Raw genomic sequence first — 18,227 nt, forward strand, 5'->3', positions numbered from 1 at the left:
GAACATACGCCTGGAAGAGGCACTACCCACCCCTAAATAATTGTACCCCATCTACTTTATTATAGCTTGCCATATAGAAAACTGGTATCTGCAGTTATTTAAATGTCTTTTTTTATTTTAATAACTAGATGTCATAAAGAAATTTTCATTTATAACCTTTAACATTTCCTCCTGAAATAAAAAGAAACCGCAGAAAGAATGATCTCTGAGTTGTCCTCTTCTAACATTTTTCAAGAACTCAATTTTGCTGTTAATTGGTGACAATTGTCTCTGGCAACGAATATATAACCTCCAGTAGGGCATTTCCCATAGGGGTTGTCACCAGAGTTCTGAACAGCAAATGTGAGTAGTTATTCAATAGTTGTGGGGCAGAGGATGTATTCCTTCATACCAAGGCAGGTTTACCTTTGACTTCTACGAAAGCTGGTTGTCAACTTTTGTTGAATTCCTTTCAGTTTTTCCAAGATCAGATTTAAATGGGTTATGTGATTGGGGAAAAAAAAGTAGATCAATAGATTTTGAATGACAAACAATGAAACTAAGGCTGGGTTCACACGACCTATTTTCAGACGTAAACGAGGCATATTATGCCTCGTTTTACGTCTGAAAATAGGGCTACAATACGTCGGCAAACATCTGCACATTCATTTGAATGGGTTTGCCGACGTACTGTGCAGACAACCTGTCATTTACGCGTCGTCATTTGACAGCTGTCAAACGACGACGCGTAAAAATACAGCCTCGGCAAAAGAAGTGCAGGACACTTCTTTTCAGACGTAATTTGAGCCGTTCTTCATTGAACTCAATGAAGCACAGCTCAAAATTTACGGCTGTCGGAGAAGCCTCGCAAAATGCGAGGAGGAGCATTTACGTCTGAAACGAGGCAGCTGTTTTCTCCTGAAAACAATCTGTCTTTTCAGCCGTAAATGCCTGCTATCGTGTGCACATACCCTAACTTTTCAAACAACTTATGCTGATCTAATAGTATACCTGATATACATCAACTTTGCAGTTTACTTACTGTCAAAATCTAGTGGTTTTATCCATGAAAACTCTGTGTGATGTTATTGCCACTAGGTGTCTCCCTTCCTGTACTCTGTCCACCCGCTGTTATCATGCATAGGTCGACTCTAGTTACAGAACAGAATTGTGGGTGTCTTCACTGCCTACTACACAAGTCTATGGAGAGGGGAAGAGAGCGAGTGAGTCACACACACTGCATGTAAGTCTATGGAGGGGATAGAAAGCAAGTAGGAGCAGAGTAAGAAAGACATAGGCTGCCGGAAAGATTTCTGTGTCACCCCAGTGCTGCATCCTCAGCTACGCTCATCATTACTTCTTTGTAATCTCCTCCATGCTGCTGCAGTGTTGTTGTTTTTTTCTGGCTCTCTCGCTCTCTGTCTGGCTCTGTCATTGTCTCCACTAGCTTTGAGACAATGGAGAATTACAGAGAGAGTCCGCAGAGGGGAAAGCTGATAAATAATGCAGAATGCAAGTCATATAATGGCCAGAAATATTGTTATTCCTGATGTACACACATATGACAGCGAATTCTAAAAATCTCCTGAAAAATTAGATGCACTTTAACGGTTTCGTTTATAAGAAATCTTATACTTTTCTGTGTATGGATTATCCTGTCTTGTGACCTCCATTCTAAGGCCCCATGCACACGACTGTATTTTCACCCATCCGTAAATACTGTCCGTAAATATGGATCTGTAGTCTTCTGTGACTTATCCGCATATTTGGAACGGTATCTGCAAATATTGCCCGTGATGCATACGGATCCGCAAAAAGATGAAAACCACAAATGATGTGCAACATCTGCAAACCTGGTGTCGCCTAGCAACGCTTCCATAATTACAGGCGGCTACTGGTGCACATCCATTGCCGTAATTACGGAAGCGCCCATAGACTTCTATGGGGAGTCCGTGCTGTAATTACGGACAAAAATAGGACATGTTCTATATTTTCTGTATCACTTCCGGTGGGAGTCCGTAGCCCATAGCAATGAATGGGTCCGTAATTACGGATGAAAAATACGGTCGTGTGCATGGGGCCTAAGGAGCATGTCCTTTATAAGTGAAGGTCACATGACAAGATGTCCATGCAGAGTTAGGCTTTGTTCTCACTGGCGGCATGGGTTCCATGGAATCCTGACTGTTCCTTTTAATTTGACAATGAATCCGTCAGGGTTTTTTTTTTAGCTTACATCTTGTTTTTTCAATGGATAGAACAGGGCTGCGTGCAACAGCATTCCAGCAGTCAGAGATGTGTAAACCTGAAGAAAAATAGTTAAAGAAGATCTGTCACTAGTTTATTGATTCCCTATCTCCTAACTAATCTAATAGGCGCTATGATGCTGATAACTACAGTGTGATGTGTTTTCAAAAGCGTTTGTTTTTTGCAAACTTATGAGCATTTTTCCAAATATGCTAATTTGGCTCTAATAGCCAAAAGGGAGGTTACGCTTTCTTTTCACTCTAATGTGTAATGTTTTCTGGATGATGCTGTCCAATCAGCATACAGCTTCTCCCCCTTCTCTGCCAGCAGCACAGTGTGATCTTATAGTATACAGCTTCCATTCCCGACTGTGTTTTCAACTGGTAAAATCTCTGGTTCTTTCACAGTTAGAATCTCATCTTTCATATGCCACATAACCACTGTTCTAGGTGGTCCACAGCCGGAGATATGGCTATCTGAAGTGATCCCTTTCCCTCCAGCCTCAGTCTCTCACACTGTGTGAAGCAGCTTGATTCTGATAGGACATCGTCAGAGGCTGTGAGGTAGCTCCACCTCAGGAGAATCGCTGGTGTTGACACCCATTTCTCAAGAATAGCCTCATTTGCATATTTAGGAAAAAGCTCATTACTTTTAAAATAATAAACTTTTTTGGAACACAATTTTCACTAGCATTATCAGTGTGACAGCGCCTATCAGATGAGCTAGGAGATTGGGCATTACTAAACTAGTGACTGAGTCTAAGTGTGAACAGAAACGTATTGCCACCATGGCAACCACAGAACATGCACAATATGTGTATGACTAAAGGTCACAATGAAAGAAAAACAAAACAATGTACCTTAGATATGTAAAAGTGACGTTCATTTAAATTTAAAGTGTGTTTCACCCCATTTTCCATTTTTTTTTATTTTTTTTTCGGTGGCAAATAAATTAGGCAATCCCTTTCATAGATATTTTTTTTGCTTATCCATGAACAAACTAAAATAAACCTAGTACTACTGCTTTTCTCGCATTTGATGTTGCACAGTAGAACTGCGTATGGTAAAACCATTCAAAGTAACAATAAAAAACATTGATTTGTACTGAAAGGGGTTTTCCGGTCCCTAAAAATTGATGGGTCGGGGTCTAACTCCCGGGACCCCCGCCGATCCCCTTTATTTCTACTTGCTCACTGAATCGTTGACACACATGTAGCGGCTTTTCACCGTATTATAGCCTTTTCCCACTCGCTTCAATGGGAGAAAAGGCTGCAATACTGTGAACTGCCACTACATGTGTGTCGAAGATTTACAGTGAGCAAGTAGAAATGAAGAGGAAGCAGCGCTCGTACGAGCGCTGCACCTCTTTCAAAACAGATGATCGGCTGGGGTCTCAGGCGTGGGATCCTGACCGATCAGCTACTGATGGCCTATCCTGAGGATAGGCTATCAATTTTTAGGGACTGGAAAACCCCTTTAAATCCAAGTGTGCAGGAATCTGTTGTGCAGGTACTAATAATTCTTTATGTTGTGCAGGTACTACTTTCCCACCTATGAAAATGATTCTCTTCTGTGCACTTTATCTGACAGCGAGGAGGAATTAACTGCACAAGACCAGAATGACGAGATCCCAGTTATTGCAGAAGATCTCTCAAGCCTTGCTGCATTAAAGAAAGGCAGCATATTAAACCAGCTTGTACGTGACCGTAACCTAAGGAACTAAATATGGAGTATGAATCCAGTATTAAGGCTTCTCATATTTCTCTCATGAGGAGGAAAGGGATATAGAAGGAACACAGTGTTACACAATGGAACAAAAAGACGTTTCAGGTGGTGGTCTTCATATAGATGTCCCTTTATTTCATATTTGACTTACTGCTGTGTAATGAGGGCTGCATGCTGTGTAGATGTCAGCTTCTTGGGCACATCTCAGGGGAATACAGTTTGCATAGCTGACATATTACTAGCCACCTAATTAAACAAATGAATTCAGTCCTCTCAATACACTAGTATCATTGCTGCACAGCCATGACCGTAGACAGATTTTCATTCTTACCAAGAATCGACTTTCATTTTCTAATGTGTCAGGAATTCTACAAGAGGGTATGCCCTATGCTCCTGAGAATTAATCATCTCCCATTCATTAGTACATAAAACTAGTCTGAACAGTGCCAGTTTAAAGGGTTTCTTTGCAGGAGATATTAAAGAAAAGGACCTATTGCCCTCGTGTGAATCTCTATAAGATAACATCATAAGCCTAAGCCCTTGAAACCATTGTTTTACATTTTTACATACCACTACATCACCATTTCCTGAATGCTTCTGGTTATAATTCTACTATAATAGGACAAAGCAGCAACTAGAACAAATTACACACATTATTCCTGATCGTAATTGGTTTAGTTTATAGAAACCACTTAATCCCGAAAGTGGTCAGTTGGGTAGAAATAATGGTGAGCAAATTTATGGCTGGATTTTGCAATGTAATTCTAAAGATCCACAAAAAAAAACATACAATTATGTTGGTTTTTTTGCATTCATGCCTTCAGTGACCAAGCTTAATGTTGGAAGAATGAGGAGTGGGCTTGCCAAGTGCTATTTGCTGGATGGATGAACCAAACTGAAGTGAGCTCAGTGTCTCTCCAAGGTCCTTTACATCAGGGCTAATGTTCACAAAAACACATGCCTAGAAAAGAAGCAAATGTAGCAGTCAACAGTCTGTTTATTTACACCGTACGTCCATACAGCAGAGTGTAGGCCAGGCCAGCAATGATTGTATTTTGTTTATCCTGTCCATGGACTTGTGTACATCTGTTGTAAATATGACTCTTTATGGGAAAGGAAATCTACGTACAGCAGAAAGCAAAAAGGTTTAGGTTAACCCTTTCATGACGGGTGATTTTGGCCTTCATGCCCACAGCAATATGTCACCTTTTTATTTATTTGATAGTCTATCCCCAGATTTTTTGTTTCTTTTTACTTAGTTAATCCTCTAATTCTACCATGCAAAGCAATGCCAAATATGTGTACATTGTGTAATTTATGATGTCGCTATAATGCCAAGAATACTAACCCTATTTTAGTTTTATATGGATCTCCCTCCCTTTAAGAGGGTTGTCCCACAAAAATATTGTTTGTAAATCTATCTAGTACCAAAATATGAGCATATTATGAATCTACACATTAACCCCTTCCCGTCCTGCACCGTAAATGTGTGATGTTCGGAGCCATCACTTAACTCCCAGCGTCGTACATTTTATAGCACTGTGATCTTGCCCCGAGATCACCCATGGGAACGGCCCGGGTTTGAAGAAAACTCTGATCCTGGCTGTTGAACCCTTGTGATGCCACGTTCAATAGCAATCGCGGCATCATATAGGAAAGGGACTCCCTTTGCTCCCTGATTGTCAGTTTCCGCGATCGCCAGGGCTGACTGTTTTCTGGGACAGCCATGTTCTACAGATGAAACACTGTCAGAGGTTGGGAAAATATTAATTCGGGACACCTTCAGACTCCAAAATGAGATAACAACCTTAAAGATAATGGTCTAAAGTTAATGCCTGACCTGTATATAAAGTCTGTAGAGATGGAAGGGCAATGCTGCTTGTGGTTTTGACTTAATTAAAAATTTAATTAAAAGGGCAAGAACAATGAATTGTCTGTCAAACTGTACTTTTTGTAAGACTTGCATTTTGTCTCTTAGTAGTAGATTGATGTATGACCATTTAATGCTCATTTATAATTCCATCTTTCTGAACCCTAATTTTACCTTCAATCTTGGTAAAAAGAACTAAAAAGTGTAACAAAAGAAAAATTGGCATATCAAAGGATCCATATTTACCTTTGCTTGCCCGCTGAGTGAGGGTTGCAGGAGATGTGTAAGTTTAGAGTTCCTGTAAGGTACATGGAGCGAGTTGGTCTTTAATGCTGTAAACACCTGCAAGTAATGGAAGTGAGAGTTACTAATCTTTTGATTTGCCTAACAAGTGGTATAAACAGTATTAGAAGGGGATTATCCATCTAAAAAATGAAATGTTGATTGCCAAGTACAGTATTTACGGTGCTCATATGTAAAGGGGTCGTACCTCAGGATAGGTGACAATTATCTGATCGCTGGGACCCCTATGGGTCTTGAACCCTCGTTCTTCCCTTATTGTTCGATCACAGTGAGGAGAACATTAAATGGAGTGGCGGTCAAGCATGCATGCTGCTGCTCTATTCAAAGTCTATGGGACTGGCAGAAACAGCTAAGTGCTGTACTCGGCTGTTTCCCTCATTCCCTTAGACTTTGAATGGCGTTGCATCACGTGGTGGGCTTCCTAGCGATTAGACAATTATCACCTGTTCTGGGGAAAGGTGATGATTGTAAATTCTAGAAATACTGCGTAAACATGACCGTAGTCACATCAAAACCACGCATTGTTGGCCAAAGTTATTGAGGTGCTATTTTGGACAGCTCTCACTTTGTAGTTTTTTTTCTGTGCATTTTAAAAATAGTATGTTGACTTTCTTTAAAGTCAATCTACACTTTTTATCTTCATGTTGTTTTTAGGTCCAAAATTCTGTGCCAATTAATTTCTTAATATATCCTTATATCGTTTGGAGCTTATTATTCTGATATAGAACTTCAAATTCAATCCCCTGCAGCAGCGGCCACCACTATGGGGAGCATTGGTGCTTACTACGTGTCGTCTTATCATTGAGTTCAATGTAGAACGGGAAGCACCCTCTAGTGGTGGACTACAGCGGCAGATGTCCCTATGGTATAATGATTCTGCATGCCACAGTATTCTCCCCTGCAAGCAATTATTCTAGGGGAGAATACATGGCATGTGATAAAACATTCCCAATTGTTCTTTCTCATAAATTCCGTAGGAATCTGTGAGCAAAAACCTCTGCACATCAGTAAGACGTCTGAGGCATGGGCACCATATTGTGGATCCGTCCTATGGTCATGTACATGAAAATTCAAGGAGCTACTCCGATAATAACACTTTATTGTGAAATTGCTTATCTAGCATTTCCCTAGGATATTTGTTTAGATTTATTAAAATTGATCCTACACTATAAGTTTGTTTATGAACTTTTAATGTCTGAATTAAATGACTTGCACAGAAAACTACCCCGCTGCATAACACCACCAAAATTTATTTTTATGCTTGTTTTTTTTTATTAATATTTTGCTCCCCTTCGCTCGGATTCCTGCTACAATAACCTAGCAGGAATATTGCTGCCATATTTTCCCCAAGTCCACTGAAGCGCTGAAACAATTGAAGCTGTTTAAATGCTTTCTGGCAGGGAATGCTACGACTGGGACAACCCTGATCAGAAAGGCCTATGTGATTCATCCAAGTGAATTGACTTGTGAAGACATAATAAAAAGCAATGAGGGAGAGCATAGTATTGTATGTTTGACTTGCCGGCAAGATATCTGCTATGACCCAGCTAAAAAAAACCAAACCACAATATAACTTCTATTAGACATCCGAGAATGGTTGGCGAGCGCGCAGATAGCATTTTGTTGTCCGTTAGCCAATAGAATTGTCCCTTGTGTGACACGAGTATAAGAAAATAGAAGCGCATGAAAAATAGCCTTCATAGAAATGCTCTGCTGGGGATTCACAAGGCGACCAATTCTCTCTCATTCATTTCCTTGTTATCTCGGCTGCCTGGAGAAGATGTAGGCAGCCGGGCTTGAGACTAGGTGGCACTATTTGTCAAACTAAGAAGAAATAGAAGCCGGTCTACTCTGGATGTGATGAGAATATGATTTGTAAAATACACCGTATAATAGAGAAAGGTATTAATATAAAGTAACATGCTTATTTTATCATCTAGGATCACCTGTCCCAATGCTGTGAGAGACTTGTTAATCGCAGCAGCTTCCACTAAGCGCTGGCCTGTAGCCTCGGTCTTGGATATACGTTCCGATCCAGCCAGGTCGCACAATGTAAGTGTAGAGCTTGAGACAACACCTGAGATGGTGTCTATTCCATTCAGCGTAAAAATCACAATGAGGTGAGAGCGGGAGCTGAGGAAACAGTTTATAAAATGTACATTTATCTTAGTCACAGATATTGTATTTTGTATACAATTCATTCATTATACTGTTTCCTGAATTGTGACATTAACCCCTTCAGGACGCAGTTATTTTGGGCGAAAGCACTTTTTTTTTTTTTTTTTTGATCACTGCGTTTAGGGCTATAACTTTTTAATTTTGAGTTGCCATTTTTTGAGAACTTTTTTTCTTTTTACAGTCTATGTAGCTTTATCCGTGCTTGTTTTTTTGCAGGACGAGATGTATTTTTCAATGGCAGCATTTTTAGGTACATAAAATTTATTGATTAACTTAAATTTGTCATTGACTGTGCGGTTTAAAATACATGTTAACGTTATTTATGGGTTGTTACAATTAAGGCGACACCATATATGCGTATTTTATTACATTTTTTAATACTTTCCATAAAAAGAGGTTTTATTTTGCTAAACTTTTTTTTTTTTTTTAAATGAGATTTATTAAACTTTGTTTAATAATTGTATTTAGACACCCTAGGGAACTTCACAATCCGATCAAATTATCTATAATGCATTGGTAGCAAGCATTATTTGTCAGTGTTCGGATGGAGTTCACACGGGGCGGATACACCGTTTTTCGCCCGGAATGTCTACTGCGGAAACCTGCAGCACTCAGCAGGCCAGCCTCCTGGGTTGACGTTTCATCCCAGGAGACCACTGCAGCCTGTGATTGGATGCATCAGCTGTCACATGGGATGAATTGTCATCCCAAGAGGCGGCCCTCTGACATCATTCGGGCCGGCTTCCTGGGATGATGTTTCATTCCATGTGACCGCTGCTGCATCCAATCACAGGCTGCAGCGGTCTCCTGGGATGAACTACAGCCTGTGATTGGCTGCAGCAGTCAAAACATTATCCCTGGAGGAAGAAACACAGACTTCTGGGTAAGTATAAGATTTATTCTTTTTCTGAGTTGCGTTTTTTGTGGCAGAATCGCTGCGATTCCGCAGCAATAATCGCAACAACTGCTATTTGTTGCGGATTTTACCTCCCCATTAAATTCAATGGGGAAAACTGGCAACAAATGAGCAGCGTTTACATAAATACAATTGATAAGCTGCAGAATAAAACTCTGCACCACATGTAAATTTCTGAGAGTTTTTTCCGCTCACTATTTACGCAGCATGTGGATGAGATTTGTTCTATCTCATCCACTTTGCTGCTACTGTATTATGCTATGGATTTTGTGCAACGAATTCCATTGTGGGCAATCCGGAGTATATACGCAACGTGTGAACTGACTCTTACGGTACGAAAATTCTGCAGACTTTCTGCAGCAAAATACCAACATTTTATATACGTATTTTGCTGCAGACTTCGCCCCTTCTGCATTTAAAATGCTAAAAATCTGAATATACAGAAAATGTTAAAGCTCGCTCCAAACATCAATACCCCCCCCCCCCCCATGCTCCATGACGTGCCGGGAAGGCGTTAAGGAAGCGGTCAGGGGGTCTGGCACAGCCGGGCTCCTTGACTGCCGACTATAAGACAAAGGGACTTTTTTGCAAGATTTATTCTTGCTAAAAAGTGCGTCTTATAGTCCGAAAAATACGGTAAATATAGTACTTTAATGAAATGTACATTACAGGCATCATTCTTGATATTCTTCTAGGAAGGCCATTTTCTATTCCAGCGTTACTGTGCCCCAGTTCACATAGCAAGATCTATAAAGGTATTGTTGGGGGAGTTTGGTGTGGAAGAACTTGACTAACCTGCACAGAGCCCTGACCTGAACCCCATCGAACACAATTGGTATGAACTAGAACGGACATTGCGAGCAAGCCCTTTCATCAAACATCGATGTCTGACCTCACAAATGCTTTAATGGGTGAATGGTCAAATATTCCTACACACTCTAAAATCTTGTAGAAAGCCTTCCCAGAAGAGTATTAACTGTTTTATCTGCAAAGGAGGGACCAACTCCATATTAATGCCTATAATTTTGAATGGGATGTTCTAAAGTCAACTGTAGGTGTAATTTTTGTGCATATTGTATGTGTATATATTAGGAGTCAAAAATTATCCGCACTCTTGCTATAGAATTTTTTTTAATTAACTTTCAGAAAAGACAAATTCATCATTATTCGACAATCTCGCTGCTTTTCAACACTTTTTGTCCATCTGTCAACAAGCATTTATATTCCCACATTAAAAAATGTTTTAGGCTGAGCTGCAAGCCATGAATACACCACTGTCTTCACCTCTTCATCAGACGTGAATCTTCGCCCTCGTAGGGCTTCTTTCAGGGGACCAAACAGGTGATAGTCTATCCAATAGAATCCGTTCACGTGCACGCTCAATGTTATCAATCGTGAACGGGTGTGTGGCTCCTTCGCTGACACTTCTGCGACCTTCCTTGACCTTCTCTATCCATTCATGCACACTTCTTCGCGACAAAACACTTTCTCCATACTGCGAACAAAGTCTTCGATAAACATCGGCACCAGACAACCCTCAGACCACAAAAAACGAATGACTGCATGCTGCTCTTCTTTTGTGCAAGTGGGGCAGCCATTATTTCTCGCACCGCAGTTACAAATAAACAGATGTAACATGTTCAAACCTGCACAGCAGTAACTGGAGAGACAGCGACCTCGTATGAAAAGCACTCATAAGACCATCCAAGCAACAGAGTTTTTAAGTTAACCGGAGTGTGAATATTTTTTGATGACCCTCGTGTATGTGTATGTATATGTATATATGAAATATACAATTGGATCCAAAAATAGTTTGACAGTGACACAATTGTTCATAATTTACCCTCTGTAGGTCACCTCAATGGATTTGAAATGAAGCATTGAAGTGTAGACTTTCAGCTACAATCACCTAAGGGTATGTTCACTCGGCTTATTTTCAGCCATTTTTCGGGGCCGTAACGGCTGAAAATATGGAAGCTAAATGCCTTTAAACATCTGCCCATTGATTTCAATGGGAAAAACTGCCTTTTCCGTTCCGACGGGGCGTTTTTTACACAGCCGTTTGAAAAAATGGTGCGTAAAAAAACGCCCCGTAAAAAGTGCATGTCACCTTTGGAGCCGTTTTTCATTGGGTCAATATAAAAACGGCTCCAAAAACAGCCGCAAAAAACACTTGATGCTTAAAAAATTGTTTTGCCTTGAAAACAGCTCTGTATTTTATAGCCGTTTTTGTTTAGCGTGTGAACATACCCAAGGCCCCATGCACACGACCGTATTTTTTCCCTCCCGTAAATACGGGTCCTTTGTCACCCGTATTTACAGACCCGTGCCCGTAAATGCAGGTCCGTTGTCACCCGTATTTACGGACCCGTTTTCTCTGCTATATTGCACCGCACTAATCGGCAGCACATTCTCCATATCCAGCGCTGATCGCCAGCCTCTTCTCTCTATCCAGGTCTAATCGGCAGCCACTTCTCTCTATCCAGCTCTGATCGGCAGCCTCTTCTCTCTATCAGTGCTGGATAGAGAGAAGGGACAGCCCTTTTGGGTAGAGTTTCCGCAGTGATAGAGTGAAAAAGAAGTTCATACGTACCCCGGCCGTTGTCTTGGGGACGCGTCCCTCTTTTGACATCCAGTCCGACCTCCCTGGATGACGTGGCAGTCCATGTGACCGCTGTAGCCTGTGATTTGGCTGCAGCGGTCACATGGGATGAAATGTCGTCCCAGGAGGCCGGACTGGTTGAAGAAGCAGGGAGTTCTGGGTAAGTATTAACTTTTTTTTTGTTGCAGGTTTTTGATGGAAACATTAGAAATCTATATTGTGAGCGCCGCGCAAGGTACTCACTGTCTAGCGGTAGTCACTGTCCAGGGTGCTGAAAGAGTTACTGCCGATCAGTGCAGCCCCTTCTCTCTATCCAGCACTGATCGTTTAACTCTTTCAGCACCCTGGACGGTGACTATCCCCTGGCGTCGCCTAGCAACGCTCCCGTAATTACGGGTGCACACACGTAGCTACCCGTAATTATGGCCTGAAATAGGACATGTTCTATATTTTTCAACAGCACGGGCACCTTCCCGTAAGCAAACGGGAAGGTACCCGTGGCCAATAGAAGTCTATGGGCCCGTAATTACGGGTGTTTTTACGTTAGTGTGCATGGGGCCTAACAGTTTGTCCCGAGCTCTGCTCAGGCTGAAGGAAGAACACCTTATGCCTCATGCACACGACATCATGCTTTCGTATTTCATCAATATATACGGAAGGGTGTCCGTAAATACGGTCCGTATTCCATCCGTATATACAGGTCTGAAAAAAGAGGGAGGATGCAAATGATGTCATCAGCATGTTGCATAGCAATGCTTCCGTAAATACTGATGGTATACGGATGCCCATCCATCTTTACGGAAGCTCCCATAGACTTTTATAGAAGAGTCCTTACCGTAATTACTGAAAAGAATAGGTAAGGTGCTATAATTTTTTCAGCATGGACACCTATCTGTAAAAATACTGAAAGATGGCCAATAGAAGTGAATGGGTCCGACATTACTGTCAGTAATTACTGATGAAAAATACTGTTGTGTGCATGGGGCCTTACCGTTTAGCCCTAGCTTGTGCAGTGGTGTTGGAGCGGGAGCTTACACTTTAAAGACTCTATCTCCGGCTAGAAAGCAGCTAGAGACACAATTTTGGACTTGTGTTTAAAGCCACCATCTAACCCGAGCTTATAGCAGGCTGAAGTGGGAGCTGCATATACTGTATTTGCAGCTCTCACTTCAGCTGTGTGAACAGCAGTGTATTTGCTGGCAGCGTGAAGGGAGAGGAGGGGGATTTGTGATTTTTTCTCTTGACCCTGTATAGCTCCAGATGACCCAAGGGGGAGGTGTAACATGAACTTTTGTTCATAATATCACCCTGTTATCAGTGTGCATACTTGCTCTCTGTCACATATGGTTGTCTTTCTTTTTTTAACCCCTTCCCGACATTTGACGTAAATGTACGTCATGGAAAGCATTGACTTCCCGCAAAATGCCGTACATTTACGTCAAATGTTTGGCACCGGCTCAGAAGCTGAGTCGGTGCCATCATCGTCGGATCTCAGCTGTATCTTACAGCTGACATCCGACTGTAACGGCGGGGACCGAAAATTAGCTTTGATCCCCGCCATTAACCCCTTAAGTGCAGCGCTCAAACGCGATCGCTGCACTTAAGGTGTTTGCAGCTCATCGGAGCCCCAGCAATGAAATTGCCGGGGTTCCGGTGGCTGCAACGGCCACCGGAGGCCTAATACTGGCCTCCCGATCTGCCTAGCACCGAAGCCGGTCAAGATCCGCCCGGCGGCGGAGCCTGATCGGCTTCCGTAGCTGCCGGCAAGATGGCGCCGGGTCAGGAGCTGATCCGGCGTCATCAGCCGTGGAAGTCAGCTGTACTGTACAGCTGACATCCACCTGTAACGGCAGGAACCGGAGCTAGCTCCGATCCCTGCTATTAACCCCTTCGATGCAGCAATCGAAAGCGATTGCTGCATCGTAGCGGTTACTAGCAGATCGCCAGCCCTGAGAGGCAATCGGGACTGGCGACTGCTGTTATGGCAACAGGGGACACAATGGTCTCCTGCTCTGCCATTACGGAATCCGATTTAGGCCCCGCCGGGAGGCGAAGCCTAATCGGCTTGCTGTCAGTGAATGACTGACAGATCTAATACATTGCACTACATAGGTAGTGCAATGTATTAGAAAAAAAAAATCTGACCGTTGGACCTTCAAGTCCCCTAGTGGGACTTGAAGAAAAGTGTAAAGAAAGTATAAAAAAGTGTAAAAAAAAGTGCAAAAAATAAAAGTTTGAAAACAATAAAAGTTTCAAGTAATCAAATAAAACACAATCCCCCTTTTACTCTTATCAAGTCCTTTATTATTGAAAAATAATAATAAACCATATGTATTTGGTATCGCCACGACCGTAACGACCTGAGGTATCAAAATATTATATTGTTTATTGCACGCGGTGAACAGTGTAAAAAAGAAACGTTAAAAACTTTACCAGAGTTTCTGTTTTTTGGTCACTTTGTCCTACAAATTTTTTAATAAAAAGTGATCAAAAAGTCTCACGTATCCAAAAATGGTACCTATAAAAACGATAGCTCGTCCCGCAAAAAACAAGCCCTCATACACCTCCGTCGACAAAAAAATTAAAAAGTTATGGTTCTCACAACTTGGCGACAGAAAAAATACATTCTTTTTACAAAAGTAATTTTATTGTGCAAAAAGTTGTAAAACATAAAAACGTGCTATAAATCAGGTATCGCCGGAATCGTACTGACCCACAGAATAGAGTTAACATGTAATTTATAACGCATGGTGAACGCTGTATAAAAAAACAACGAAGAAAGCAGTGCCAGAATTGCGTTTTTTTGTTTACCTGGCATCCCACAAAATAGGATAAAAGGTGATCAAAAAGTCACATGTACCCCAAAATGGTATCAATAATAACTGCAGCTCGTCCCGCAACAAACCAGCCCTCATACCGCTACGTCTATGAAAAATAAAATTAGTTATGGCTCCAATAAGTCAGGAAATAAAAAAATATGCAGTTGTGCCCGAGGGGAACATTTCTTCTGTTTCAAGAGGCGATTTATCAAGGACCTAAAATTAGGGAACCAGGAAGGGGAGAGCCCAAACATATCCACTGGAAGCGACGGTGCCCGTATTATACCAGGACAACACTTTCCCAGCAAAATTCCCCAAACTACAAAAGGTGCGGAGTGTGGACCAAAAGGGGGATAAGAAATGACACCATTTATCAGTGCGACACTGGACTGTGCGGAAAGGATTGCTTCACAGCGTAACACACATCTATGGATTATTATTTATTTTTTATACCACCTGACTATGCCCCTTATATACTCCGCCCCGCTTACATGTACCCCCACATTATAAAACACCAGCGAAATACTCAAACAAATATAGTACCAAGCAAAATCCGCTCACCAAAAGCCAAATGGTGCTCCCTCGGCTCTGAACCCTACAGCGTCCCCAAACAGCAGTTTCCTTCAATATATATGGCATCGTCATACCCGGGAGAACCCTTTTAACAATTTTTGGAGTGTGTGTCTCCAGCGTCATAAGCTGGGCATGACATATTTGCCACTGAATGGCATATCTAGGGAAAAATATAAATTTTTTAATTTGCACCATCCGCAGCGCATTCATTTATGGAAAAGACCTGTGGGGTGAAAATGCTCACTACACCCCTTAATAAATGCCTTGAGGGGTGCAGTTTCCATAGTGGGGGTCACTTATCAGGGGTTTCTTTTTATTATTTCACATCGGAGCCTCTGCAGTTGTGAACCAATACTTTGTAAATCGCCAAATTAGGCCTCCACTCCGCATGGTACTCTTCACTTCTGAGCCCTGTCATATGTCCAGACAAAAGATTAGGGCCACATGTAGGGTGTTTCTAAAACCGGGAAACACCGCATAATAATTAGAGAGCTGTCTTGTTATGGTGGCACAAGCCGGGCACCACATATTGGCATATCTATGGAAAAAAATCCCATTTTCACTCTGCAACATCGAGTGAACACTAATTTCTACAAAACACCTGCAGGGTTAAAATGCTTACTACACCCCTTGGTAAATGCATTGAGGGGTGTAGTTTCCAAAATGGGGTCACTTCTGGGGGGTTTCCACTGTTTTGGGCCCACAGGCGCCCAGAAACCAATCCAGCAACATCTGCACTCCAAATGGCGGTCCTTCCCTTCTGAGCCCTGCCGTTTGCCCAAACAGCAGTTTATGACCACATATGGGGTATTGCCGTACTCGGGAGAAATTGCTTTACAAATGTTGTGTTCTTTTTTTCCTTTATTTGTTGAGAAAATGAAAAAATTTGCGCTAAAGCTACGTCTTATTGAAGAAAAAGGACTGTTTTTATTTTCACTGCCTAATTCTAATAAATTCTATGAAACATCTGTGGGGTCAAAATGCTCACTACACCCCTAGATGAATTCCTCAAGAGGTGTAGTTTCCTAAATGGAGTCCCTTTTTGGGCGTTTTCATTGTTTTGTCCCCTCAGGGGCTTTGCAAATGTGACCTGGCCTCCGCAAATCATTCCTGCTAAATGTGATCTCAAAAAGCAAAATAGTGCTCTTTCCCTTCTAAGCCCTGCCGTGTGTCCAAACAGCCGTTTATTACCACATGTGGGGTATTGTTTTACTCGGGAGAAATTGCTTTACAAATTTTGTGGTGCTTTTTCTCCTTCAGTCCTTCTGGAAATGAGAAAAAATTAGCTAAACCTAGATTTTTTTGAAAAAATGTAGATTATTATTTTCAGGGCCTACTTCCAATAATTTCTGCAAAAAAATTGTGGGGTCAAATCGCTCACTATACCCCTAGATAATTTCCTCAATGGGTGTAGTCTCCAAAATGCGGTCACTTGTTGGGGGTTTCAACTGTTTTGTCCCCTCAGGGGCTTTGTAAATGTGACATGGCCTCCGCAAACCATTCCTGCTAAATGTGAACTCCAAAAGCCAAATAGCGCTCTTTTCCTTCTCAGCCACGCCGTGTCTCCAAACAACCGTTTATTACCACATGTGGGGTATTGTTTTACTCGGGAGAAATTGCTTTACAAATTTTGCTGTGCTTTTTCTCCTTCAGTCCTTGTGGAAATTATAAAAAATTAGCTAAACCTACATTTTCTTTGAAAAAATTTAGATTGTCATTTTCAGGGCCTACTTCCAATAATTTATGCAAAAAACCTGTTGCGTCAAAACGCTCACTATACCCCTAGATAATTTCCTCAATGGGTGTAGTTTCCAAAATGGGGTCACTTGTGGGGGGTTTCCACTGTTTTATCCCCTCAGGGGCTTTGTAAATGTGACATGGCCTCCGCAAACCATTCCTGCTAAATTTGAGTTCCAAAAGCCAAATGGCGCTCTTTCCCTTCTCAGCCTCGCCGTGTGTCCAAACAGCCGTTTATTACCACATGTGGGGTATTGTTTTACTCGGGAGAAATTTCTTTACAAATTTTGCGGTGCTTTTTCTCCTTTAGTCCTTGTGGAAATGAGAAAAAAAATCGCTAAACCTACATTTTCTTTGAAGAAATGTTGATTTTAATTTTCACGCCCTACTTCCAATAATTTCTGTAAAAAACCTGTGCGGTCAAAATGCTCACTACACCCCTAGATAATTTCCTTGAGGTGTCTAGTTTCCCAGATGGGGTCACTTTTGGGGGATTTTTACTGTTTTGTCACTGCAAGAGCCCTTCAAACCTGACATGGTGCCTAAAATATATTCTAACAAAAATAAGGCCCCAAAATCCACTAGGTGCTCCTTTGCTTCTGAGGCCGATGCTTCATTCCAGTAGCACGCGACGGCCACATGTGGGATATTTCCTAAAACTGCAGAAACTGGGCAACAAATATTGAGTTGCATTTCTCTGGTAAAACCTGTGTTATAAAAAAAATTGTATTAAAAATTTATTTCTGCAGAAAAATAGGAAATTTGTAAATTTCACCTCTACTTTGCTTTAATTCCTGTGAAATGTGTAAAGGGTTAAGACATTTTCTAAATGCTGTTTTGAATACTTTGAGGGGTGAAGTTTTTAAAATTGGGTGACTTTTTGGGGGTTTCTAATATATAAGGCCCTCAAAACCACTTCACCCCTGTAAAAATAGCCTTTTGAAATTTTCTTGAAAATGTGAGAAATTACTGCTAAAGTTCTAAGCCTTGTGAGGTCATAGAAAAATAAAAGGATGTTCAAAAAACGATGCCAATCTAAAGTAGACATATGGGTGATGTTAATTAGCAACAATTTTGTGTGGTATAACTGCCTGTCTTACAAGCAGATACATTTAAATTGAGAAAAATGCTAATTTTTGCAATTTTTCGCTAATTTTTGGTGTTTTTCACAATTAAATACTGAACATATCGAGCAAATTTTGCCAGTAACATAAACTCCAATGTGTCACGAGAAAACAGTCTCAGAATCGCTTGGATAGGTGAAAGCATTCCGGAGTTATTA

General features: G+C 41.4%; 2 protein-coding genes across 3 annotated transcripts in view; one reads left to right on the forward strand and one right to left on the reverse strand.

Annotated features, from left to right (window-relative positions):
• Positions 1-8,161, forward strand: part of ZNF277 (zinc finger protein 277) — a 72,828-nt gene extending 64,667 nt beyond the window's left edge. Inside the window, exons 12-13 of one of the 2 annotated variants that reach the window (XR_012882394.1) lie at positions 3,759-4,052; positions 8,061-8,161. Coding sequence is in view for 1 of the 2 variants with exons in the window: in XM_075857087.1 (XP_075713202.1) it covers positions 3,759-3,945 (187 nt within the window). In the remaining variant the exon portion in view is untranslated. Of the gene's footprint in view, positions 1-3,758; positions 5,878-8,060 lie in introns of those variants that run through there. The other variant, XM_075857087.1, reaches the window with a different exon arrangement.
• The window catches only part of LOC142750397 (uncharacterized), a 100,970-nt gene continuing 86,824 nt past the window's right edge, over positions 4,082-18,227 (reverse strand). Inside the window, exons 6-8 of the mRNA XM_075859400.1 lie at positions 8,067-8,253; positions 6,064-6,159; positions 4,082-4,908 (exon numbers count right to left, since the gene is read on the reverse strand). Coding sequence (XP_075715515.1) covers positions 4,768-4,908; positions 6,064-6,159; positions 8,067-8,253 — 424 coding nt within the window. The 3' untranslated portion in view covers positions 4,082-4,767. The remainder of the gene's footprint in view (positions 4,909-6,063; positions 6,160-8,066; positions 8,254-18,227) is intronic.

Source organism: Rhinoderma darwinii, chromosome 3 (genome assembly GCF_050947455.1).
Source record: "Rhinoderma darwinii isolate aRhiDar2 chromosome 3, aRhiDar2.hap1, whole genome shotgun sequence".
NCBI lineage: Eukaryota > Metazoa > Chordata > Amphibia > Anura > Rhinodermatidae > Rhinoderma > Rhinoderma darwinii.